Below are 26,128 nucleotides of genomic sequence, written 5' to 3'. Positions count from 1 at the left end.
GACAATGGATTGAGCTCAATTCCATGTCATTAGCCATTGTCAGAGGAACTAGTTGACCCCATTACTCCATAAAAAAAAGCATGCTATGTGTATTTTTAATATATGGGAGTAATTGCAAGGGAAGTAATTCGGTGGGGCCCGTTACTTGTCGAAGCACTACTACATAAAAATACTGTATTCTGGTTCAAGGACCTAAATTATATACATTATGTTCAATAGTGTTTTGCCTTGGTGCATTCTTAGATGTCTTTCTGTGCAGGATTCACTTGTACTTTCAGCTATACATTGGTGTTATAATTACTTTGACATGCATCTTTTTAAATCAGCAAGTGCTCGTAATGAATAATTTTATGTATTTACATGTATATTTGATGTGTTCTTTTAATGACTATTGGGGACTTTGGTGCCAGTAAGCAGTCAAAAGCACATTTATTGTAGCTTAAAATCGTCTTACATGAAGTCTCTGGGAGATCAATTTCCTTCCACCATTACAGAATATACACATTGTACTTGCTCCATTGGTCACAATTTATGAGACAGTAAGTGAGTGAGTGTTTGAGGTTTAACGTTGTACTTAACAATTTTTCAGTCATATGATGACGAAGAAATCCTTAGCATGCATGTAATGAGTGAGTGAGTGCTTGGGGTTTAACGTCGTACTCAACAATTTTTCAGTCATATGACGACGAAGGAATCATTAGGGTGCATGCACGTGTAATTGTGCCTCCTTGTTGCAGGACGGATTTCCACCGCTCTTTTATTTAGTGCTGCATCGCTGAGACGACTTACCGAAGGCAAGTAAGCCGCCCCGCCCGAGCCATTATACTGATACAGGTCAACCAGTCGTTGCACTATCCCCTTCATGCTGAACGCCAAGCGAGGAAGTTACAACTTCCTCTTTTAAAGTCTTAGGTGTGACTCGACCAAGGATTGATCCTGGATCTACCGGTCCCGAAGCGGACGCTCTACCAACTGTGCTATCCGGGCCGGTGCATGTAATGTGCCTGCTTGTTGCAGGACGGATTTTCACCGCTCTTTTATCTAGTCCTGCTTCACTGAGAGGCCTTACCGAAGGCAAGTAAGCCGCCACACCTGAGCCATTATACTGATATGGGTCAACCAGTCGTTGCATTATCCCCTTCATGCTGAATGTCAAGCGAGGAAGTTACAACTCCCTCCTTTAAAGTCTTAGGTGTGACTCAACCCAGGATTGACCCTGGATCTACCGCTCCCGTATAAGACAGTAAAACACATGGGGAAATTTATCAGAGTTACTTGCCAAAAGGTCAGTGGTTTACTACGGTTTTGTGAGCCACTCATGAATCTATCATTTTACTCCAGTCAAATACATAAATACATGTGCAGGAGTTTGTAACTGTGATTGTACATGGGGTTTGTCCTAAGGAATTTACTGTAACTAACAACCCGGTGAATACACATATTACGGACTGGTAGGTGACCTGCAAAGAGCAGTTTCAGTTAGGCATAATATTGATTTATTTATATATTTCATTGGTGTTTTATGCCGTTCTCAATAATATGTCACTTGTACGACGGCAGCCAGCATCATAATATTGAGATCAGAATCGAAGTACATGGCACGTGTACCTGTATGCATATATTAAGTATTTATTAATATAAAATTGTAATTATAACAATCCATGGTGGCACATGTAAAACATGTGCACATCAAACCAAATCTGTTATTTATTTACCATCAGTATAAATGATACTCATGCAGTTTTATGCAGCTTTTCAATGAGTGGATATTCAGGTTATATGTATGTAGCCAGATTTTCACTGATTTTGTATCATTTAAATAAATTTTGTGCATAGAATAAGTTATGAACATTAATACACATATGTATGTCACACAGTCATGGAGACTCTCCTACCAGTATAGATGGTACAGTGTTGATCATCCTGATGATTATCAGTGTAATTCAGCCATTTGTGCCTACTGCTTACCTCTACAAGTGCTCTAAATTTAGTCCCAAAACTCAGTTATTTTCTTGATAACTGAGGAAAGTTTTATTCTAATGCAACTGAAGGCTTTATATTTTACAAGAGATTTGTTTATCAGTCTGAAATGGGCTGGATGTGAATTGTGATGAATTTTAGTATTTTTTTTTTTATATAAAACTGCTCACAAATAAAAAACTGAACCGAATCTGAAGTGGATTTGTTTGTCAGTTATTGCATGACAGCGCTGTGTTGAATATTTACATACACAAATTCATTTGATTGATTAAGGTTTAACATCACTTTCAACATTCCTGTGGACGTATCATGACAGTGTCTCCTTGTGGAGCAGGCTGGGGCCCCATACCGACATATTTGTAATGCTGCCTCACTGCAAGGCCATGCCTAAGACTACAGACGTGACACCCTACCCAATCACATTATACAGACATGGGACTAACCAGAACTTGGCCTATTCCTCTTCTGCTGGGCACCAAGCAAAGTACATGCAGACAGAATATCACCACTGCACTGCACACTCTCCAAAGGTCAGGGCTTTACTCCAAGTATTCAAGATTCCTCCCCTCAGAAAACTGGCCACCATTCCAGTGAAAAAGACTTATGTGTCAAACAACAATCAAGAGAATATAAGTACATCAGTATTACATTTGCTGAAAAGAGCACACCACCAGTGGCAGGCTGAATATCTCGTATATATTTATTTGATTGGTGACTGACTTTCTATATGGAGATGGACTTGAACTCCTAAACTCACGGGACTGTCTGCATAGGATCACAGTTATGGACAAAATCAAGACCAAACAATTCCTGCATAGGAAACCAAGAACAATACACATTTCTACAATGACATGTTTATTATGAAGTTCAAATGACGACTGGTGCTTTCCTGCACACTAGTTAGGAGTCCTAAGATCTGGCAGGACATCATTTCCTCATGAACAGTCCTGACAATTGTGCCCTTGGGGTCCACAGATCGTGTTTCCGCCACGGTAAATGTTTTAGTCTCGTCACTGGAATTGGCCAGGTCATCCACAAGAGGTATTCTGCATACCTCAGCTACTAGAACTGGGACACCCTTGTGCTCTGGAGCTGAGCCAGGGGAAAGTCACTATGCCCTTGTTCTCATACCCTCCTCTTCTGTGTACTGATGTACAACACTGTCAACAAAATGGCAAACACACTTGAATAGCATGTGTTTTCCTTTGAGTGATGGAAGCCGAAACAGACATGTCCTTGGTTTATAGAAATACATGTAACTTGTCCCTAACTTGATAAAACTGATAACATGGCGGCACTTTTGATTTGCTCTCTTTGAACAGCAATATATCGGATATGCAATATCACAACTTCAAATTGCTACCAAAGACTGGGGGAGGCACATGAATGTAAAACTCCATCTCAATATATAAAGTAATGAAGTCATGAATTTACAGCAATTAATATGCTCACAGAGCATCAGCGATGGAACATCCTCCTTGTGTTATTGTGCTTTATGTGCATGCAAAACTTCAGGTCAATACATGCAGTACTTTTTTAAGATACCACCCCTCATGTTTTGCTTTAATAATGATTCTAACACAATTCAACAACTCAGGAATTTGGTAATTTATGGAATTTAATATGCAAATACAAAATCAGCGATAGAAAGAACGAATGAATGCTTGAGGGGTTAACGTCATACTTAACAACTTTTCAGTCCTGTGACGAGGAGTGAGTGAGTGCTTGGGCTTTAACATCGCACTTAAATAATTTCTCAGTCATAGGATGATGGAGTCCTTGGAGTGCATGTAATGTGTCTTCTTGCTGCAAGACAGATTTCCACCTCTCTTTTATCCAGTGCTGCTTCACTAAGATGACTTTAATACAGCAGGCAAAGTAAGCTGCCCCACCCGAGCCATTATACTGATAAGGGTCAACCAGTCGTACTATCCCCTTAAAGCTGAATGCCAAGAAATGAAACTACAACTTGCTCTTTCAAGGTCTTAGGTGTGACCTAACCCAAGATTAACCCTGGATCTACCACCCCTGAAGCAGACGCTCTACAAACTGAGCCATCTGGGCCAGTGCGACGAGGAGTCATTAGGGTGTATATGCTGTGTCTTGTGGCAGGGCGAGTCCATGCTACCAAAGTGCCCACCCAGTCACATTATACTGACATCGGGCCAGCCATGTTTCCTTGCTCTAACCTCTGAGTGCCAAGTGAGGCAGCAACAAGTACCATTTTGAAGTCTTTGGTATGACCCGACTCAGGTTTCATCCCGGGTCTCCCTACTTCAAGGTGGACGCTCCAAATCAACGATGGAATATCCCCCCTGTGTATTTTGTGCTCTACATGTATTCAAACCCTGATTTGCGTACAGGCAGTACTTTTTATTTGATTTTACACCACACTCAAGAATATTTCACTTATACATGGCGGCCAGCATTACTGTGGGGGGAAACCGGGAAACTCACGACCATCCACACGTTGCCGATAGACCTTCCCACTTATGGCTGGAGAGGGAGCCAACATGAGCTGGACTTGAACTCACTGAGACTGCAATGGTGAGAGGTTCCTGGGTCATTGCTCAGCGCTGGCTTGTTAACCCCCCTCGTCCACGGAAGTCCCAACAGTACTTTTTGAGATACAATCCCTAACACTTTGTTTAACACCAACTCTCAGAGTGCCACATAAGCTACATGAGCTAAAAATAAAAAGTTATGCTTTTTATATTTCCTAAGGGATACTTTATCAAAGTGTACATATATACATTTGGTGACTCACCGTTATTTCCTCTGATAAAGGCATCTCCATATTTGTTTTTCAGCTGACCATTGACATATTCTTCTGTCTGTTCCAGGGCTATGTTCATATACCCATCTAAACAGGCCAATACACCTAGAAAAGATAGTCAGACAATATTTATTTATTTGAGTGCTACTTGAACAATGACAGTCACGTTTAATGGTGGAAGACAAGAGGTCTGCCATCAACTTTCACCTGAGCAAAACGGCTACAACTACTTGTCACAAAGGCCCCAGAGGCAGTGAGAGCCAGGAATCTACAAATTCCCTGTCTAAGGCGGGGTTTGATCCTGCACCTCTTTTGTCACTGTGATTGACAGGCAAGAGCCTACAAGTACTACAATGAAAAATCAGACAATAAGATAATGCAATACAAAACTTTAAATACTTGAAATATAATTCAAACGTATGCATATATCAAATAAGATCTGAGATCTGTTTTATTCTTCCTAGCTTAACTTTCAAAAATACAACCTGTACTCTTCCATTCACTAACCTGCAACTCACTGTTTTCGAGTATGCTGTCCTCAACATGTCAAAGCTGTACATTACAAAAACAAGTTGCCTGCAATCCTTCAGTAATTCTTATTTCATATCACCTAGTTATTCGTGAATAATGAACACCAACAACGTTATAATTAACACAAACGTATCTGGTACATTAACAGCGAGCCAAACTTCACTAGAGGCCACGTTTGATTAGAATCGGTCGCACTCGGCATCTTCCAGATAAAGATAATCTTGTGGCACAATTTGATGGAAACTAATGAGATGTACACCATAAAAATGGTGACTGACAAATTTGGGAGTCTTTACTTTAATATGTGTGTTAATAATGAACAGAAATGAACCATAATCAATTATATTGTAAAAAAAGATGATCTTAATTTTGGGAAAAGCAGCCTAGTCCACCATAGCAACCAAGTCACATGATTTGAAAATGATTTGAAGTTCCGATCAGTTACTTTTGTGTTATTTACGACGTTATGGTCTTTATTATTCCCACATAATGAAGTGATATGAATTCAGAATTACTTTAACATCACAGGACACCTTTTTTTTTGTGGCGTCCATCGTTGGCACTTTGATGACAGCACAGGTGACAGGACCGAGTTCCAGGTTATTGAATGTAACGGTCCAGAGCGGGTAATGTGGACGCTAAGCTGGGAACATGGCCATCTGATCTCAGAGCTAATATCAAATACAACTACATCCTTATTTATGTAAGAGTAACTAGTAAAGAGTAAGGAACCTGATGGATCATGATCTGTCAGCTGTCAACTTACATTTCTGAAATGGCATGTGGCAAAGTTGATTGAAAACTATAGTGAAGTTTAATCTGCCTAAATCATGCCCACTTACAAAGGTTATTTCATTACTTACCAATACTCATAAATCATAATCAAATGCCCCTGTTCAGTAAGGATCAACTTAATATGTACCATATCAGCGTACTGTATAGAGATAATAATCTGAATCTAATGAATTGTAAGTCTTTAGCCATGTTAGAGTTACCTCTGTAGTCAACGCCTGAGTTTAGTTTCACCACAACAGGACGGCCAATGATCTGCTTGAGAAAATCACTTGGAGTCTTACGGCTCATCTTGAATTCTGACTCCCACTTGACATTGACGTTGAATCAGTTGTAAGGAAGTCAAGATCAATTCACTTATGAAAAAAAAGGATAATATTAAGTTTTAAACATCACAACTGCTTTTCTAAGTTAGATATTGCCTGTCACAACTACATAAGTATGCCTAATTTTAAAAAAAACATAAAATAAAAAAAAAATAAAAAAACTTGATATAAGTGTAAATTTGTGGTTCTGTATGGCATATTTTGAAGGTAAATTGAGAAATCTTTGGCAGCCAGCTGGTAAATCAGATGATCTAACCATTCAAGAAACTATTTATAACTACTCAAAAAGTACTTTAAGTATCTACAAAACACAGCACAAATTACAAGACATACTGGTACCCAGCCAAATTTCCTCCACAACTGGGTCTATCATATATTTTACATACAATCCTTTCACATGTTAACACAACCGATAACACATATAAAGTTTGGTAGCCTACAAATTAACTTCCACTGGTGAAGTCTGAAATGACATTCTACTTAGGACTGCTCGCACAAAGATTAAGCAGATCATAACTGATAATAACTACAATGGTAACACATGTTAAAAACATATGTAGCCATGACAGTTACTGTCAACTTAGCCTAGGATCAGCAGAGACAAAAATGCAGCAATTTGATCCACATTTTATATTTATTTATTTATTTATTTATTTATTTGATTGGTGTTTTATGCTGTACTCAAGAATATTTCACTTAAATGACGGCCGCCAGCATTATGATGGGAGGAAACCGGGCAGAGTCCGGTGGAAACCCACAACCATCTGCAGGTTGCTGCAAGGCCTTCCCACTTACGACCTGAGAGGAAGCCAGCAAGAGCTGGACTTGAACTCACAGCGACCACATTGGTGAGAGTCTTCTGGGTCATTATGCTGTGCTAGCGCGTTAACCAACTCAGTCACAGAGGCCCCTCCACATTTTATATGAATTTAGGGGGACCCTCGGACTAATGATTCGACACTTTAAGACCACACACTCATAAGTGATAGTGCTATTTCAAGTAGCTGAAAGGCATTAAGTGCTGGGATATATGACGTGCTGTAACACCGTAACCTAACTGTTAGATCACAGACGATGACATTCAAGAAAAATTTTGCATTTAATTTTGTTTATTTATTTCACTGGTGTTTTTAGACCTAGGCGTTTTAAGAATATCCAACATATACGATTGCAGCCAGCATTACGGAGCAAACAATTTATGGCTTCAGTATTTAGGTATCCTCGAAAAATAGTTTTGTCATAGTCAAAAAATGAAAGTTGGGTAACTATCCCAGACAATAATCTGTACCGGTACAGCAACAACAACAGCACAACAGTCAACAGATCAACATTTGAAATGTTTCACTAACTTACGTTTCACTAAGATGTTGTAATAATGGCAGCAACAAGACATGTTTCGGCTTGTAAAGCACATGTTGCAGAACAAAATTATTCACGAAACAGGGATGGATATTCTCTGTTCTCAATCTATAAAATTTATTGTCACTTACCAAACACGCCGCCTAAAGGGTTGTACAGCGCCCCCTATTGGATTCTCGCGAAAATTTGCGTGACTTTCGATTTCAAAAAATTGTTTTGGCATTGTTTGAGAGTTTTAGTCCTGTAGTTTTTGTTAGAATAAATTCTTTTTGCGCCGCAAAGAGGTTCTATTAGTAACCGGACCGAATCACGGCTTTTGCAAAGCAAAAATAAACGATAACGAAATTATCACGTGACTTCAAAAATGGCGGCGCCCAAGGTGATCAAGGGATGTCAAACGATGCTGAGGGTTGAAGGTTTTGTGACAGTATTCGATCGACTAGGGAGTTCACCAATACCAAGAAAACGGATTTCAGCAGCATGCATTGCGTCTTGGGGACAAAGAATAAATAACTCATTCTCAAACAGTCTGACTGTAACTAGACGCAGACCTGAGCGTTTGAACTCTCCTTTGTGGTCTGCTGCAGAAGTGTTTCTCTCTGGTCCCATGACGCCAGGGTTGTCATCTGCTGCAGATATACATAGCGACGCAGCGTCATCTAGCCCATCATGTTGGAAATGTGGAAATACAATACACCCCAGTGATGAGATTTTCTTCTGCAAATGTGGAGTGATAATGGCACCAAGACCTAACATGGATCACTTTCAGTTGTTCAATCTGGAAAAAAGCTTTAACTTGAATGAAGAAAGTTTGTCTCAAAAATTTAAAGATTTACAACGCCAACTTCATCCTGATAAATTTACTCAAAAGTCAGAGGTGAGATATACTGTATGACAGCGAGTGTCAATAACCCAGGGTTGTCTTGGGTTTATTGTTTCATCGTCTGGTTGTTTCATAGTCCACACTCAGCTCCCTTTTTGAACTGCTCAAGCGACCTTATGTAGCGCTCGGTCGCATGTTTTTTTTAATTCTAAGAGGAAAAGCTAAATGACCCCAACATTTACAACCCCAACCCGACTTTATGTTTGTTAGCCCCTATACTACTTTCCTCAGTCCATTTAGATGGACACAGTGTGCTATTTTAAAATTCTGACATGCATTGTAACACTGAGTTCATCAACACCTCTCCAGAAAACACAGATTTCCAACTCCTACCTCCTTCCCACTAATGGCAATCTAGCTCACCTACTCTGCTTATTTATATGTAATTTTATGGTGGAATCTCTAATAATATCCTTTAAGTTACGATCCTCACCAACGAAACTAATTAACTCAGCGCATGGTGGTCACATTGACTGCAAGAACTTCGGCGGTACCAAGTACCTCGCCATTGACAGCTATTTTGAAGTGTCAGGTGGCCTACTTCCGGGATTGAAATGCAACTTAGTTTTGGTATTGAAATCCTCAAGAACATGATTATATTTCAATCACCGTCTGCAAGAACAACTTCAATCCAAAAAGGCATAAAAAAGAGCTTGTATATTTAGTGCAGGTAAGTTTGGGTGCCGTGATCTCATTGAGATCGGCTCCATCGAGTTGGAGTGTGCTGATATGTGGCGATTTGTTTGAGAGGTGGCGATGGACTCAGTGTTACGTTGAATGTCATCTAGATGACTCCTATGTCATCTGATGTGTAGACATGTTCGATTCAAATATTTTAACAGCTGGATAACATTGCAAATATGGTTTAGCCTAGTAATGTATTATCATAGGCTTTGGTATGTCTACACATTAGATGAGAGGGCATCAGTGTATACCAGATATAAGAACGACATTGTACTGTAAAAGCCAGTGACATTTTTGCCATGCAGTTAAATAGGGCTGGGGTTGAGCTCTACCTAAGATGAGATCATCTATCTTGTGCTACTCTTTAATTTGCCTAGCTGAGTTGCCAAAGATGTTTGGCTCAATAGATCCAATAGTGCACTGACATGCCAGAATGTGCATGAGTTTACCACAGGCTGCCAATTTTGTGAAGAAAGAATTAGAGCAGCTTATAGCCTCTGACTCTATAAATTGTCTTCAACTTCAGAGAGCACAGGTAAATGAACTCGAGGGAACTCTAGGGAAGGCATTTTTATCCAGAACGTATCGGGAGATATTAGCTGTCGGTACATGTATGTACTCTAGTATTCTACCAGTATATCTTAATATTAGGACAACTTGTTCTGATACCAAATCAAACAGTTGCAGATTTACTTGTGCTACATTGAAAGGACTTTTTTTTTCAACCTAGACACTAGCATTTTTTTTTTCTGCTGTAGGCAATTTATTTTAGTGATTAATATTTGTTATCTAAATGTACACTGCCAAGTTATCTCCCTTGTATTGCTAGCTAATTCTTGGTAATGCAAAATTATACTAAACCAGTAGATAATGTAACAGATAGTTTTTTTAGCATGTTTAGAAATATTTAGATTGTGGTGTAAAAAAATTACAATGTAACAATGTTTTAGTCTATATAACAAAGTATTTCCCCCCATCATAATACCAGTCATCATTGTATAAATGAAATATTCTTGAGTGCGCCATAAAACACCAAATAAATAAATAAATGTATAAAGAAGTAGTGTTTCCAGAGATTTTGTCATTATGATAACCTATATACATGTTTTGCTGAACTGGAAAAAACACTTTGAAATAGTTGTCAGACTAGAAAAGTTCACCTCTGCCACACATCTCCTACACAGACACACTCATCTATTGTGTATCGGGAAGTTTGTGCAGGTGATTAATGTTTTCACTACCGGTCAGTACATTCATGTAACTTGGTGTATTTGTCTATGTTTTGCAGACAGAGCAGCAGTATTCGGCTGATCAGTCCAGCCAAGTGAACAAGGCATACACAACACTGATCAAGCCATTATCGCGAGGTCTTTACCTGCTAGAGCTTAGCGGAGATCCGATTGATGAGACAACAGATAACACAAATCTGGATCCAGACTTCCTCATGGAAATCATGGAGATTAACGAAGATCTGGCAGAAACAGATTCCATGGAGAAAGTCAATGCAATCAGGAAACGCAATCAGCAAGTCTTACAAAGACTTACAACTGATATATCCATGGCTTTTGACAAAGGGGACATCTCAGAAGCAAGGAAATTATTGATACATTTAAAGTATTATGATAACATTGCCGGGAAAATAAAAGAATTGGAAAGGAAGGAATTTGAAGATTAGGGACATGTTCTTGAATACATGACATATTCTGTGAACATTACAAATGTATATATTGTGATTTTACAAATATATTTTAATATAGATGTGTACCTACTGTCCACAGGGTACATTCATTTGAAAGAAAAATGCTGAGAATCCCTTTTACCTGTTGTATTACCAGAGATTTATGGACTAGTTTAAGCCATTTTTTTACCATAAGAAGAAAGGTGGGAAGCTTTTATGCACTTTTATTTATAAGGCCATGCCATAACATCAGAAGAGACATCACATTTCACGAATGTTATATCCAGGCAATTCAGGCAGTATACATATATATCCTGATGATAATAGATGGTAATGTGGAATTGTTATATCCAGGCAATTCAGGCAGTATACATATATATCCTGATGATAATAGATGGTAATGTGGAATTGTTATATCCAGGCAATTCAGGCAGTATACATATATATCCTGATGATAATAGATGGTAATGTGGAATTGTTATATCCAGGCAATTCAGGCAGTATACATATATATCCCGATGATAATAGATGGTAATGTGGAATTTTTAGCTGAATCATCCGTCAGAGAATAAATTCCTAGATCATAAACCACAGATTCTGGATATGAGGCATATTGTTTTATGTGTCTAATTTTGTGATCAAGCAGCAAATAGTTCAGTAAAGTTTACCTGTGTGATTGAATTTGTATTTGTGCTTCGTCTTTATTTAAGCTAGAAATAATGATAAAATCACACATAGTAAGGTATGAAAATTCTCAAAATGTCTTAAAATCCTGATAAAATATTAGCTCGGGTTAAACCTAACATCTGTCTTCTGTTGGTTTTCCTGCGTTGAAAAGTTTCCTTCAGATCAGGTTGGATGTATCTCCTGTTGGTTATCATGAATCGAAAGGTTTCCTTAAGATCTCGTTGGATGTATCTCCTGCTGGTTACCCAGTGTTGAAAGGTTTCCTTCAGATCAGTGTTCATGTATCTCCAGTTCGTTATCCTGGGTTGAAATGTTTCCTTCCCATCAGGCTGGATGTATCTCCTGCTGGTTACCCAGGGTTGGAAGGTTTCCTTCAGATCAGTGTTCATGTATCTCCAGTTCGTTATCCTGGGTTGAAATGTTTCCTTCCCATCAGGCTGGATGTATCTCCTGCTGGTTACCCAGGGTTGGAAGGTTCCCCTTAGATCAGCCTTCCTGTATCTCCTACTACATCTGGTTACCAAGGATTGATAGCTTGCCTTAAAGTAAAAGAAAACTAAGCTATGTGGTAAGGTGTATCATACAGACAACTGAAAACTGTGCGTAAAAATACTTTCATTTATTTTTCAGATTTTTTGGAAAGACACTCAAATGTTTGAATACTATGGTGAGCTTTATGGGCCATGTTGACGGTATCTGGGAACTGATGTCACATCAACTTTTTTCGTGATCTTCACCAGAAGATTGAAATTTTTAGGATCATTATTTCAGTAATTTTTAATTCAAATAAAAAAGAGTTATTCCAACATTCAGTGTCGTGATAAGAGTTGGATGAACTTCCTTCGACGTCAGAGTTCCTAAGCTCTGATAGTATTTTCCATAAAGCCCACCTTAGAATTCAAATGTTTGAGCGCCTTCAACTCTTTTGACAAAAATGTAAAAAAAGAAATGGAAGTGCATTTATGCCGGTTTTAAGTGGCCTATTTAATGATGCCTGCTTCGACTTTTAGAGGTCTTTTCCTATAGGATCAGCCTGCATATATCTCATTTTGGTTATCCAAGGCTGTTTGGTGCCAAGTAAGATCGTGATGCGCGTAGCCACTGGTATCATTGATAAATGTTAATGGAGAGCGTGACATTCATGCAAAGCGTGATTCCAGTTTTTGCGAAATCTGGAGATATATATGATTCTGTGCATTTGTTGTCTTGCATGGCTACCGATATATTAGATCCAAACACCGAGACTATACCAGGAAAAACCGGTCAGAAAGTCAGACTGTCTGACATATCGAATGATGAATACATTTTTTAAGACAAAAAAAAAAAAAAAAAAAAAAATGGAGGAAAGGTATTCTTGAAGGAAAGCTTCAAGAAAAACTTTCGATTGTCACAGAGGTGGACTAACCCATTCGCTATACCTTATTCTGAGAATGTTCATTCATTACCTGTTCTAGGGTTTACATAACATACCGATAGCTCAGAGATATAAATGTTGTTCCTGTGGGAGAGAAATACCAGTTTGGACTTTTTATAGGCTTACTCCAAAAATATTCCAGTATACTTCTGATGGTTTAGAAAAGTTGACACCGTTGGTCCCCCGAAATCAAGGAGTGATGATGGTCAATAAATGTGTAATGACCTTCTAATGATTCAAATTATGCAAGACTAGAAGGTCATGAAACGTTTGTTATTCTTGGTATACTAGGTTTACGTTATGCTTCACACATCGACAGTAACAAACATTTGTTTACAAATTTCAGGGAATTTGTACACACCCACAACTGAGAGCGACTGACCTAAATGTAGAAATTTAATTCAAAATATGAAACCTGGTTGATGTTAACACGTTTCCTGGTGTCTAATCTCTCCTCTGGACAGATTCCCAGACTAATTATAAACACATTAAACTGGTTTGATTTAAAAAATCTATAATTTGAAGATAAGGTCGGTTCACAATGTGAAGACATCACTCATCACACAACATATCGGTATTGGCTAGATATTTTCCACGCCTCTAGGTAACTTGTCAGATTTACATCTTTACACGCACAGACATTGAAGCCTTTGCTGTATGTAGCTCAACAAGTATACAACATCTCGAACCAACGATTTTAATAGAGGCGTGGAGCGTTTGCAGAATGTTTGCAAACGCATCTGGGTGATAAGCGAAGATACACCTGGGGGATAGAGTGTAATGTAAACGTAATTGTATGATAGACTGCAATGCAAGCGTAACTGGATGATAGGCTGCAATGCAAATGTAACTGGATGATAGGCTGCAATGCAAATGTAACTGAATGATTGGCTGCATTGCAAACGTAACTGGATGATAGGCTGCAACGCAAATGTAACTGGATCATAGGCTGCAATGCAAAAGTAATTGGTTGATAGGCTGCGATGCAGGTGTAACTGGATGATAGAGTACAATGAATTTGACAACGTTTGGTATGCGCGTTAACCACACCGATGTTCCTCTGCTGCAGAAAAATCCGCCATTGGCAATCGCGTATATCACAATCCTCATCGTGTGCTGTGTTTGTGGAACGTTAGGGAACATACTGCTGATCGTCTCGATCTTGGCTACAAAGGTAAGATAGCGTGCTAGCAAAGCACACAGTGTCCCAGAAGCATCTCACCAATCGCTGTGAGTTCAAGCGCAGCTCATGATGGCTTCCTCTCCAGTCGGACGTGAGAAGGTCTGTCAGCAACACGCGGATGGTCGTGGGTTTACCCGATTTCCTCCCACCATAATACTGGCCGCCGTCATATAAGTGAAATGTTCTTGAATACAGCGTAAACCACCAATGAAATAAGTCAATAAACACAGATAAGGAGTCATTCCGCTACAATCGATATTGCTGAATCGGCGTTTTTGCAGGACCCTCTTCTAGGTATTGAACACGTGAGCGCTGTGAGTTCAAGTCCAGCTCACATTGGTTTCCTCTGCGGTTCACGTGCTGTCGTTCGTGGGAAAATCTGCCAGCTATACCTCAGAATGGTCGTGGTTTGCCTCCGGGTTCTGCTACCTGTTCACCCACCATGTAGGCCGCCGTCGTATTAGTCAAATACTCTTGAACATGACGTAAAGCCTGAAATAAATAAATATGTAAATAAATCAAAAAATCATGTATTGGCGCCCTCTAAGTGAATGCAAAATAGTAAGACACCATAAGATCAAAAACTGTGTGTGCCGATACTCTTCGTACTGCACACACAACGTTTTTCTGAGGTCCCTCAATTATTTGGCGGATGTTCTAGTTTCTCGGTCAAGCATGTAAGCTTCACTGCCAAGGTTTACACCATTTCTTTCCTTTTGCTTTGGTTGTCAGAAAATTCGGACCATTGGGAACATGTTTATCTTGAATCTGGCTGTGGCTGATCTCCTTGTGTGTACTGTGTTGGACAGTTCCGCTGTTACAGGTGGGTCGCATGGAGATCTGATTAATATGAGTTAACTATGCATTTTAAAAGAAAAGACCTCTAAAAACAAAAGTAGGCATCACTAAATAGACCACTTAAATTTATGCATAAATATACTTTCATTTAATTTTTTAGATTTTTGTGAAAAGAGTTAAAGGCGTTCAAACATTTGAATTCTAAGGTGGCTGCTATGGACCATACTGTCAGAGTTTAGAACTCTGACGTCACGTGAAGTATTTCCTACTCTAATCAGACACTGAATGTTGGAATAACTGTTTTCACCCATGAGTAAAAATTTCCTTCCGGTGAAGATCAGGAATAAAAGGTGATGTGACGTCACAGTTCCTGCATACGGCTCTTAAAGCCCACCACAGTATTCATTTATTTGATTGCATTTCAACACTGTTACAAAAAATCGGAAAAAATTAATGAAAGTATTTCTACCATAGTGTTCAGTTGTCTGTTTGATGATCCTTATTTCATATTTCAGCTTTCTTTTATTTTAAAGTTCTTCGGTAGAAAACGTCCAATGTCAAGTTTAGGCATTGCATTGATTTTTGAATTATTTTAGTTCTAATATGAAATTTACAATTCTTAAGGTGTCTTTTCCTGAGCTGTGCCCTTTCTCCATGTTTGATTTACATATTTACACGATGGTAATATTAAGTTTGTCATTGAGCATTCGGTTTCAGATATTGTCCATATGGCAAAGAGTTCTTCGGATTAATTTGCACCTGAGAAAGCTGGAAATCAATGTAAAAAACAAAAATGAACAAAAAACTTTAAGCTAAGATGTTCCTTTCAAGGACCTATACCGATACCTTATTCTGAAGAAAAATATCGGTAGGCCTTTACAGCAAACTACAGATAGCAGAAGTTTCCACCAGCCGCATTCATGTTTACAATGTAGTTTATAGTGCATGAGCGGACCATTGGAATTCAGATCGAAAATATCGACTGTTGTACGTTTTCAATTTCTGGACGACACATTTATTTCCTTAACTGGCAATTTATTTGATAATATCTACATGGTTTATTTATTTCCTCTTTTGACTGGTGTTTTACGTCTTTATAAAGAATATTTTACTTTTATGGTCATGTTTATGGGCGGTTGAATGCTTTCCAGTGAAAGGACTTCTGATAAAAGTTGTTCGATAATTTTACATAGGGTTTTAAACTCTGTGCGCCTTTTTTCTCTTCCCACTCAGGTGCCATCCTGGGAAGAGTGTTTTATGACGACCATCCGGTCCTGTGTGAGGTGGTTGCCGGGTTTGTGGTAGTCTGTGGGCTGGCCTCTATCGCTGGAGTAGCTCTTGTCAGCTTTTACAGATTCGTCCACATTTGTTTCTCAGCCTTCTGTGACAAACTGTTCACCAGGCTGTCCACCAGTGTCCTGATCGCTGCTGTCTGGACAATTGCTATCCTCTGTGACGTCCTCTATCTGGTCAAATTACACAGCCGCGGACATGGCTTTGATTTCAAAGTGGAACAATGTTTTTACGATCGTCATGCTAATTCCGTGATTCTTAAAATATTCGCTCTGTTGGCTTTCCTGGCCGTTACTGTATCATATTCGGCTATCTTTTGCTTTGTCAGAAGCCATCGGCTGATCAGTCAAGCTCGGCAGTCAGACTCGATCAAGCTGGCCCACACTTTACTGGTAATAGTCATCAGTCTGTACGTATGTATGATTCCATACACAGTTGTTACCATCATCGACAAAACGGACTCTCTCGGGCAGGAAGTATATTTGTTGACCATCGCGATAGCTTACGTAAGCACCAGTCTCAACTGGGTGATCTACGGACTAACAAACCAACAATTCCGAGCCGCCTTCAAAAACACCCTAAGTTCCATGAAATGTTGGAAGTGAAGTCCATAGTAATTATGTGACGGTGTGACAGGGGCTAACAGGAGCCTGACTCATTACAGAATTACAGCAGGATTTTAAAGTACCGTACTTTGTATTTTTCATTTATGGCCTATATGGCTCTCCTGTGTTCTTAAGAGTTTCGCTCTGACTGATTGTGGAGACGAATAGGGTATGCTTGGCCAAATTTGTACATGATCGACTCTTCTGTTTGCGTGACAAGGGCTCTGTGCTGTGTTCCCACGTTCAAATGTTTCCAAATTAAATTTGACCTATCAGCTCAGATCTTTGCACGGCTTGTGTATCAATGATTACCGTAATTTTGTATGTACAGGTTTTATGACCATGTAATGCATGGCGGCAAGACGTGTATCATTTATAGTACATGTATTAATTTATGCTACAAATTTATTTTGTTATGGACTGGCATAGTGAGATAGACTTGCAGATAAAATCAGCCAATAATGTTTCAGTATACTTCTGATAGTTTAGAAATGTTGAAAATGTCGGTCCTCCAAATTCAAGAAATGATGATGGTCCAAAGATATTTAACGGATCTCTTATTATTCAGATTAAGATATAATGGTCGCTTTTTGCCGGAGAAAATGGACGTGTCCCCTGTTTGAGGACGCCACAAGATGTCTGATGATAAAGACACATCCATTTGTGTTGACATGAACGTATACTCAGAAGTTTTCCGTCGCCTGTTTTCTGGGACTTCATACGGCCCTGAAATATTTGTTATTCTCATGGTGTCGAAATATACAGGACCATCTCATCCTTCGAAAATATTCAAGAACATGACTTGTTTCATTTCATTTTCATTTATACATGATATAAATTTATACACGATATAAATATGACTTTAGTATATTTATACATACATAATACCAACTGAAAAATGCTTACACAGAGGAATAAGATACATGACCTGTTATAGCCGAGATTTTAACAGTGATGTACAGTTAACTGACTCTATACACAAAGATAATTCTCCCACTGTCGTTGGGTAATTGTGGATATCAGAATGTCTTGTTGAATACTTCAAAAATTAACAGGGGCTTTGTTAACAGTTAACAGATTAATTCAAGCTCAGCTTAGGTGGGGTTGAAAACAGGCTGTCATTGAATATATAGTATTTATTGTCATGGATTCTAGGGTTACAAACAGTACAAGTAAAACTGCGGCATCTGTCTTGTCCACCAAACGGAAATGGCTTCTGCTTCCTGCGCAGTACGATTCAAGAGAGGTAATTCTGTCAAACACGCTGTCTTCCACCGAGAACAATATGGAATGGTTGACATTAAACAGAACATATCTAAATAGGCCTATATACTATTTAGTAAATTGGTACGAAATTGAAATATTGGTTTATATAGGCTACAACAAATATCTGTGGAATGAATGTTAATAGCTAGGTAAGAAATATTGACTAAAATATTTTTTGGTCAACTTTAGTGGAACGTTTTTGCCGGGGGGTGGGGGGGGGGCGGTCTTCCGCAGTTGCGGCCCCTGCAAATTGATTTAACTTCTAAAATATTTAAAATGTTAGCTTGTCCAATAAGAGATCATACAGTGCCTTCCATCCTTCCAGACAGATTAATAGTCCCAATAGCCTGTGTTCGGAAAAGGAATAGCTGTTGTACATAAGTACATGTAAGTGTGTGTCTCAGTATACGGAAAACCGTAAACGGTAGATTTCGAGCTCTATTCCGTTTGTAATCACACCTGAGACTTTAACATCTATAAGTAATCTTGCTTCCCGTTTCCTTCTCGTTCCCGTGAGACAGCGCTATGAATATGTCAACATCAGGCGGGCCTATTACAAGGAGTCACCGTCGTAATACGACCGAAAACATGTTTACAACGATGTTAAACACCAACCAACCAAACAAACAAGGCAACAGTTATAATTTCTCCGGAGCCTCTTTTATTTGGAACTCTTAGCGCAATATAACAGCTCAAGAGGCTGTGAATTTCTGCATTGTGGCATCATAGCTGTGACGCGCACGTCAGCGATCTCCTTTTTACCGCTTATAACTGGGATTGGAAGTAAGCGTTATAAACACATTAAACATGTTTGGTTCACAAATTACTTTATTGGAATATAAATACACGATATGAATCCACAAATTACCATACAGCGTCCTGGTATTGGGTGTCTATTTTCTACTCCTCTTAACTAATTGCCAAATCTACATTTTTACATACATAATCATTGAACTGCTTACTGTATGTAGCTGTACAAGTATACATCGTCTGGAACTAACTTGTTGCGAGTTTTGAAGTTGAGCTGTGGAGTTTGTGTCGCAACTCGATGATAGACATACCTGCAGCTGGAAGATAGGCTGATAGGCTAAACTGCAACTGAATTATTGCATACAATGAATCTTACAACATTTGGAATGGGCGTTAACCACACCGATGTTCCTCTGCTGCAGAAAAATCCGCCATTGGCAATTACATATATCACAATCCTCAGTGTCTGCGGTGTTTCTGGAACTTTTGGAAACATCCTGGTGATCGTCTCGATCTTGGCTACAAAGGTAAGCGGACATTACGCTACAATCCATTGTATTAACCCGATGTAAACTGTCTATGCACTTATTAGCCAACCCCTTCAACTCACTGTCCACACCAAGGTGGCCGGTGGGATTCAAACCTCTGCTTTGTAAGCCGAAAGCGTGAGGCACGCGTTCAACTTTAAGTTTGTTTGGCGGTGATTCTTCCACACTGGATCCAGACTTCCTCGTGATGGGTGTTATGTCTGGTGGGGGCGGGGGGTGGGGGCGGGGGGGGGGAGTGGCGTTGCATAAGTGGAATATTCTTGAATAAAAGTAGAGCATAGAACGTCAAATAAATGGATATATAATTAAGTCAATCAATCGGCTAGGTGGTGCTATTATTACTTCGATACTGGGCCTGACGATTTGTTTAGGTATACCCTCGTATGTCGAGAACCAAGCAATCAATTCTAAGAACGCAAGTTTTGTAACCTCAGTACTTAACCCGCCCCTGGGTGAATGCAAATAATATGACGACATATGATTACAACCTGTATATACCGACATTCTTCGTACTACACAGGCAACGTTTTTCTGGGGTTTCTCAATAATTTGACGGATGTTCTAGTTTCTCGGTCAAGTATATAAGGTTCACTGCCAAGGCTTACAACAGTTCTTTCCTTTTGCTTTGGTTGTCAGAAAATTCGGACTATTGGGAACATGTTTATCTTGAATCTGGCTGTGGCTGATCTCCTTGTGTGTTCTGTGTTGGACAGTTCCGCTGTTACAGGTGGGTCAACTGTTCGCATGGAGATCTGATTAATATGAGTTGATTATGCATTTTAAAGTCCTTCTGTAGAAAATAACCTTCCAACAGTCAAGCTACACATTTTACTGCCTTCCGGCAAGAAATATTTTAGTTCGAATATAGAATTTACAATCCTTAAGGTACACTTTCCTGAGCTGTGGCCTTTCTCCTCTGAGGTCATTAAATTACCGTTTTTGGGGCATGGCAGTTGTATATTTTACATATTTACCTGATGGTAATGTTAAGGTTGTCATTGGGCATCCGGTTTTAGACATAAATTCATATTTATTTTTACCTGGAGAAAGCTGGAAATGAATGTGAATCGGACCTATACCGATATCTCCTTCTTATACAAGGACGGTGAGGAGCAGCGAATTGCAGAGACTAGATTTCCGATAACAGTAGTTTTGCTTCATAAATATTTTACAGATTTCAGCCAGTCGCATTAACATTTGCCCTGTGATTTTACAGAAAGTTTTTAATCCTGTTTGCTTTGTTGTTTTCTGCCACTCAGGTGCCATCTTGGGAAAGATGTTTTATGACGACCGTCCTGTCCTGTGTGAGGTAGCTGGTGGGCTTGTGGTTATCTCGTGCTTGGCCTCTATCGCTGGCGTAGCACTTGTCAGCTTTCATAGATTCGTCCATATTTGTTTCTCAGTATACTGTGACAAACTGTTCACCAGGCTATCCACAAGTGTTCTGATCGCTGTTGTCTGGACAATTACTATCCTCTCTGACGTTCGCTATCTCCTCAAATGGCACAGCCGGGGTCACGGTTTTGACTTCAAAGTGGAACAGTGTTTTTACGATCGTCATGCTAATTCCGTGATTCTTAAAATATTCGCTCTGTTGGCTTTCGTGGCCGTTACTGTATCATATTCAGCTATCTTTTGCTTTGTCAGAAGCCATCGGCTGATGAGTCAAGCTCGGCAGTCAGACTCGATCAAGCTGGCCCACACTTCACTGGTAATAGTCATCAGTGTGTATGTATGTATAATGCCGTACACCGTTGTTACCATCATCGACAAAACGGACTCTCTCGGGCAGGAAGTATATTTGTTGACCATCGCGATTGCTTATCTAAGCTCCAGTCTCAACTGGATGATTTACGGACTGGCAAACCAACAATTCCGAGCCGCCTTCAAAAACACCCTAAATTCCATAAAATGTTGGAAGTAAAATCCACGGGGATTATGAGATGATGTGCCAGGGGCTGAAGGGACTCCGATTCATTACAGAATGACAACTTGATGGAAGGATAATTCTGTTTTTTGTTAACCCAACTTGTTTTCCTGATCTGATCTTCAATCGAAGATTTTACCCATGGGGACGATGTGAACTTCCAGGATTTTAAAGTACTTTGTATATTTCATTTATGGCCTATATGGCTCTCTTGTGTTCCTAAGAGTTCCGCACTGAGTGTGTGTGGAGACGAAAGTGTTACAATGTCTGAACTGAGTTTGTTAAGTGCATGTATTGGAGTTTGTATTTAAAATAGCCTTGTCATAGAGAAAAGTAACTGGCCGAAACAAGAGGAAATCGTATTGTGGTTTGAACCAGCATAGGATAAGTGTTACTAATTCGACCCGAGACAATGTGGACAATTTGGCCAACATTATTTATTTGATTGGTGTATTAGGCTTTACTTAAGGATATTTCACTTATACAACGGTAGCCAGCATTAAGGTGGGAGGAAACCGGGCAGAGCCCAGGGGAAACCCATGACCATCCGCAGGTATCTGACAAATATTCCCACGTTCAGCCGGGGAGGAAGCCAGCATGAGCTGGACTTAAACTCACAGCGACTGTATTGGCGAGAGACTCATGAATCATTGCGCCGCGCTGGCATGCTAACCACCTCTGCAACGGAGAATGCTAAAAGGCTAGCCATACGATAGTACTCTAATGCAAGAATACGTTTCGGGTCTAGGTGAGAATGTTAAGGCGATACCATATTAGGCCTGCATGCTGCAAATAAACCATAAGAAAGTTCTTGTGACTTCGGTCCACAATATGAAAACATTCATTGAAAATCACAGAGGACGTTGTTAACAGATGAACAAACAAACTGATGCGAATACACTGGGATTATGTGGCATTAGTTAAGGAGTAGCCATTCGATTAATACTCTGTCACCAGAGTAGGTACTATTTTGCCGCAAGGATAAGCTCGGCGAAATATGTACGTGACCGACTCTGCTGTTTACTTGGCCATGGCGTAGTGTCTGTTCTAAACGTTTCCAAATTTAATCTGATCTTTCAGTTCAGGTTTTGTACAGCAAGTATATCAATACTTACAGTTAACTTGTATGTCTAGTTTTTGTATGGCCATGCAGGGGCCGCAAGATGAGTATCTTTGATAGTAAACATGGATAACTTCCTGGGGAGTTTGCTTACTCATGTTGTTATCACTCTAATAGTTGAGAACAAATATGGAGACATAACGTCATCCGATAGCATTTTACCCTTCCGCGTGTCATGCTTAACAATGCGATATTGCTCTACGTGCAGTCATATGTATGCTTAGGTCATATACTTACTAGTGGTCTGTATGATAACTCTGATACTGTAGCACAAAAACGGATACTGGGTGTACGTGCAAATATGTTACTAAGGAAGTTCTCTAAATATGCTACTATAGTTAAGAAATCAGTGGTTGGCTTAAACCGGTTTCCTGATTTGTACCCATAATAAATGTATAAGTTTTGTTTTAATGGTTTCAGTTTGCCCGATAATTATATAGTCCAACAATTAGTCGTTTATCATATGACCGATATAACCAGCGAAAGGTTCACACAAGGAAGTTTCGTTGATGGGGTAACAATATTCAGAACGTTTATTTCAAGTAAACAATAAACATAGGGATCGGATACAATCCCTGGCTGGGTGTCTGCTCTTTTTGACTCTCAGTCCATTTTCATTTCTATATTTATTTGATCAGTGCTCACGCCGAAGTCAAGGGTATTTTACTTTCATGATTATATATATATATATATATATATATATATATATATATATATATATATATATATATATATATATATATATATATATATATATATATATATATATATATATATATATATATATTATACGTTATGACGTTATATATATGTATATCATATAATCATGAAAGTATAACTGAAGTGTATACACACACATATATATTGGTTTTCGGTAGGAGAAAAAGTTCCGAAGAACTTGTTCTCTTCTCAAAGTCATGCAGAAAATATTGACAGTGACACATGCAACAACTATACACACTGAAAAATGCTCACACACAGCAATTACATACATGATCTGTTATGGTCGAGATTTAAACAGTGATGTACAATTAACTGACTCTATACACAAAGATAATTCTCCCACTCTCGTTGGGTAATTGTGTATATCAGAATGTCTTGTGAAATAATTCTAAAATTACCAGAATATTGCTGTGCATGATGAATCAATTTATTGGCACGGATGATACAAGCAAATTGATTTAAGTTTTGAAATATTAAAAATTTTTAGCTTCACCAATAAGAGATCATACAGTGCCTTCTATCCTGCCGGACAGATTAATAGTTCGGAGAAGGAATAGCTGTTGTACATAAGTACATGTAAGTATGTTGAGAATGCGAAATATCATGGAATAGAAAATCATTGATGATTCAGAAAAATTAACGATCGGCCGCGGTGGCGTAGTGGTTAGTACATTTGCTTCGTAAACGGTAGATTCCGGGCTCAATCCAGTTTGTTATCACACCTGAGATTTTGACATCTGAAAGTAATCTTGCTACTAGGGCCTACATGGCTTAGAGCATGAGGCCTGGCCTATTACAAGGAGTCACCGTCGTAGTACGACCGAAAACATGTTTACAACGATGTTAAACACCAACCAACCAAACAAACAAGGCAACAGATATAATTTCTCCGGCGCCTCTTTTATTTGGAGCTCTTAGCGCAATATAACAGCTCAAGAGGCTGTGAATTTCTGCATTGTGGCATCATAGCTGTGACGCGCACGTCAGCGATCTCCTTTTTACCGCTTATAACTGGGATTGGGAGTAAGCGTTATAAACACATTAGGACATGTTTGATTCACAAATTACTTTATCATTTTATTTACACGATATGAAGCCACAAATTACCTTGCAGCGTCCTGGTATTGGGTGTCTATTTTCACTCCTCTGAATTAATTGCCAAATCTACATCTTTACATACATAATCATTGAACTGCTTACTGTATGTAGCTGTACAAGTATACATCGTCCTGGGAACTAACTTGAGTTTTAAAGTTGAGCTGTGGAGTTTGTGTCGCATAGTTGTAAACGTAACTGGATGATAGACTTAACTGCAGCTGGACGATAGGCTGATAGGCTAAATTGCAACTGAATTATTGCATACAATGAATCTTACAACATTTGGGAATGGGCGTTAACCACACCGATGTTTCTCTGCTGCAGAAAAATTCGCTATTGGCAATTACATATATCACAATCCTCAGTGTCTGCTGTGTTTCTGGAACTTTTGGAAACATCCTGGTGATTGTCTCGGTCTTGGCTACAAAGGTAAGCGGACATTACGCTACAATCCATTGTATTAACCCGATGTAAACTGTCTATGCACTTATTAGCCAACCCCTTCAACTCACTGTCCACACCAAGGTGGCCGGTGGGATTCAAACCTCTGCTTTGTAACCCGAAAGCGTGAGGCACGCGTTCAACTCGAAGTCCGGTTGCCGGTGATTCTTCCACACTGGATCCAGACTTCCTCGTGATGGATGTTATGTCTGGTGGAGTATATTGGGCTATATTTTGTTTTGTCAGAAGCCATCGGCTGATCAGCCTTACTTCTATTGTAAAACCTTCCTTTCATATGGACCTTGTTGCCTGACATAAAGCATTATTGTTATTAATTGGCAGCGCTGCAATCGAGTTTTATCATGAACTATAACTCAGTAACAAAGATTTGCAGATAAAAACAGCCAGTATTAAGGTCGCACGACACTGTAAAAAAGGGACTTCATTTCCTGGTTGGTTTAAACTGGTTTCTTGGTTTGTAACCATAATAAACTCATAAAAGCAATGACTGATGGGATAACAATATTCAGAAACGTTTATTTCCAGTAAACAATAAACAAAAGGCGCGGATACAATCCCTGGCTGGGTGTCTGCTCTTTTTGTCTCTTAGTCTGATATACATAAAAAAAAACTAAACGATTGGTCTCACAGTGGCTGGCGTCCATTTTCATTTCTATAATTACTTGATTAGTGTTTACGCCGAACTCAAGGGTATTTTACTATCATGATTATAACTTACGGGTTGAAATTTCTGAGTTGCGAAAACCACGCAGAAACACTGAAAACCTGAATGGCAGAAAAGGTACCGGGTTTCCTGTTTGGTGTCTTCCGCATTATGATGTCATAAGATAATACAACAGTATGAAATCGAGATCATACCCGAAAAGTAAACAACACTCAAATTCAAATCTGAATGTAGTAACAAGCCGTAAAGCTTTATCGACTCCACAAACATCGGCCAATCATAAAAATCAATACACTTAATCTATTTAAAAATTTCCCCCCTTCGACAAGCACACCCAGTATGTAACTGTATTTTACGTCAATGGACATGATTCTTTTACTCGCTTCTTGGCATGAAATACATTAGCTACTAATTTAATTTGCAACAATTTCTTTCAGCAATCATTTAAACATTAATTACGCCATGGTATTTGTCACCGGTAACACAGGACTAGTTCATTGTCTGTGTTAGAGGCGTGGAACTTATGTTGCATAGCCAGTCTATAGATGCGACAAGGTTTGGTATGGGCGTTAACCACACCG

The 26,128-nt window shown here is 39.1% G+C and overlaps 4 protein-coding genes across 4 annotated transcripts; 3 read left to right on the top strand and 1 right to left on the bottom strand.

Annotated features, from left to right (window-relative positions):
• Positions 1-2,818: 2,818 nt before the first annotated feature.
• LOC135473759 (U6 snRNA-associated Sm-like protein LSm6) lies at positions 2,819-7,924 on the bottom strand. The gene is made up of 4 exons (XM_064753640.1): positions 7,896-7,924; positions 6,283-6,435; positions 4,748-4,861; positions 2,819-3,140 (listed from the first exon to the last, which is right to left on the bottom strand). Exons 2-4 carry the CDS (start codon positions 6,368-6,370, stop codon positions 3,106-3,108), a joined length of 237 nt encoding a protein of 78 aa, XP_064609710.1. The 5' UTR covers positions 6,371-6,435; positions 7,896-7,924; the 3' UTR covers positions 2,819-3,105.
• A 253-nt stretch (positions 7,925-8,177) lies between these two features.
• On the top strand, positions 8,178-11,677 carry LOC135473833 (iron-sulfur cluster co-chaperone protein HscB-like). Its single transcript, XM_064753742.1, has 2 exons — positions 8,178-8,641; positions 10,620-11,677. The coding sequence occupies exons 1-2, from the start codon at positions 8,372-8,374 to the stop codon at positions 11,004-11,006; spliced, it is 657 nt and encodes a 218-aa protein (XP_064609812.1). The 5' UTR covers positions 8,178-8,371; the 3' UTR covers positions 11,007-11,677.
• Positions 11,678-14,122: 2,445 nt separating this feature from the next.
• On the top strand, positions 14,123-16,989 carry LOC135473540 (melatonin receptor type 1A-like). Its single transcript, XM_064753393.1, has 3 exons — positions 14,123-14,284; positions 15,026-15,116; positions 16,325-16,989. The coding sequence occupies exons 1-3, from the start codon at positions 14,123-14,125 to the stop codon at positions 16,987-16,989; spliced, it is 918 nt and encodes a 305-aa protein (XP_064609463.1).
• A 2,381-nt stretch (positions 16,990-19,370) lies between these two features.
• Positions 19,371-21,988, top strand: LOC135473539 (melatonin receptor type 1A-like). The gene is made up of 3 exons (XM_064753392.1): positions 19,371-19,532; positions 20,190-20,280; positions 20,813-21,988. The coding sequence occupies exons 1-3, from the start codon at positions 19,371-19,373 to the stop codon at positions 21,475-21,477; spliced, it is 918 nt and encodes a 305-aa protein (XP_064609462.1). The 3' UTR covers positions 21,478-21,988.
• Positions 21,989-26,128: the final 4,140 nt, after the last annotated feature.

The sequence above is a fragment of the Liolophura sinensis genome, chromosome 8 (assembly GCF_032854445.1).
Source record: "Liolophura sinensis isolate JHLJ2023 chromosome 8, CUHK_Ljap_v2, whole genome shotgun sequence".
NCBI classification, from domain to species: domain Eukaryota; kingdom Metazoa; phylum Mollusca; class Polyplacophora; order Chitonida; family Chitonidae; genus Liolophura; species Liolophura sinensis.
This window is presented reverse-complemented; position numbering and strand designations above follow the sequence as displayed.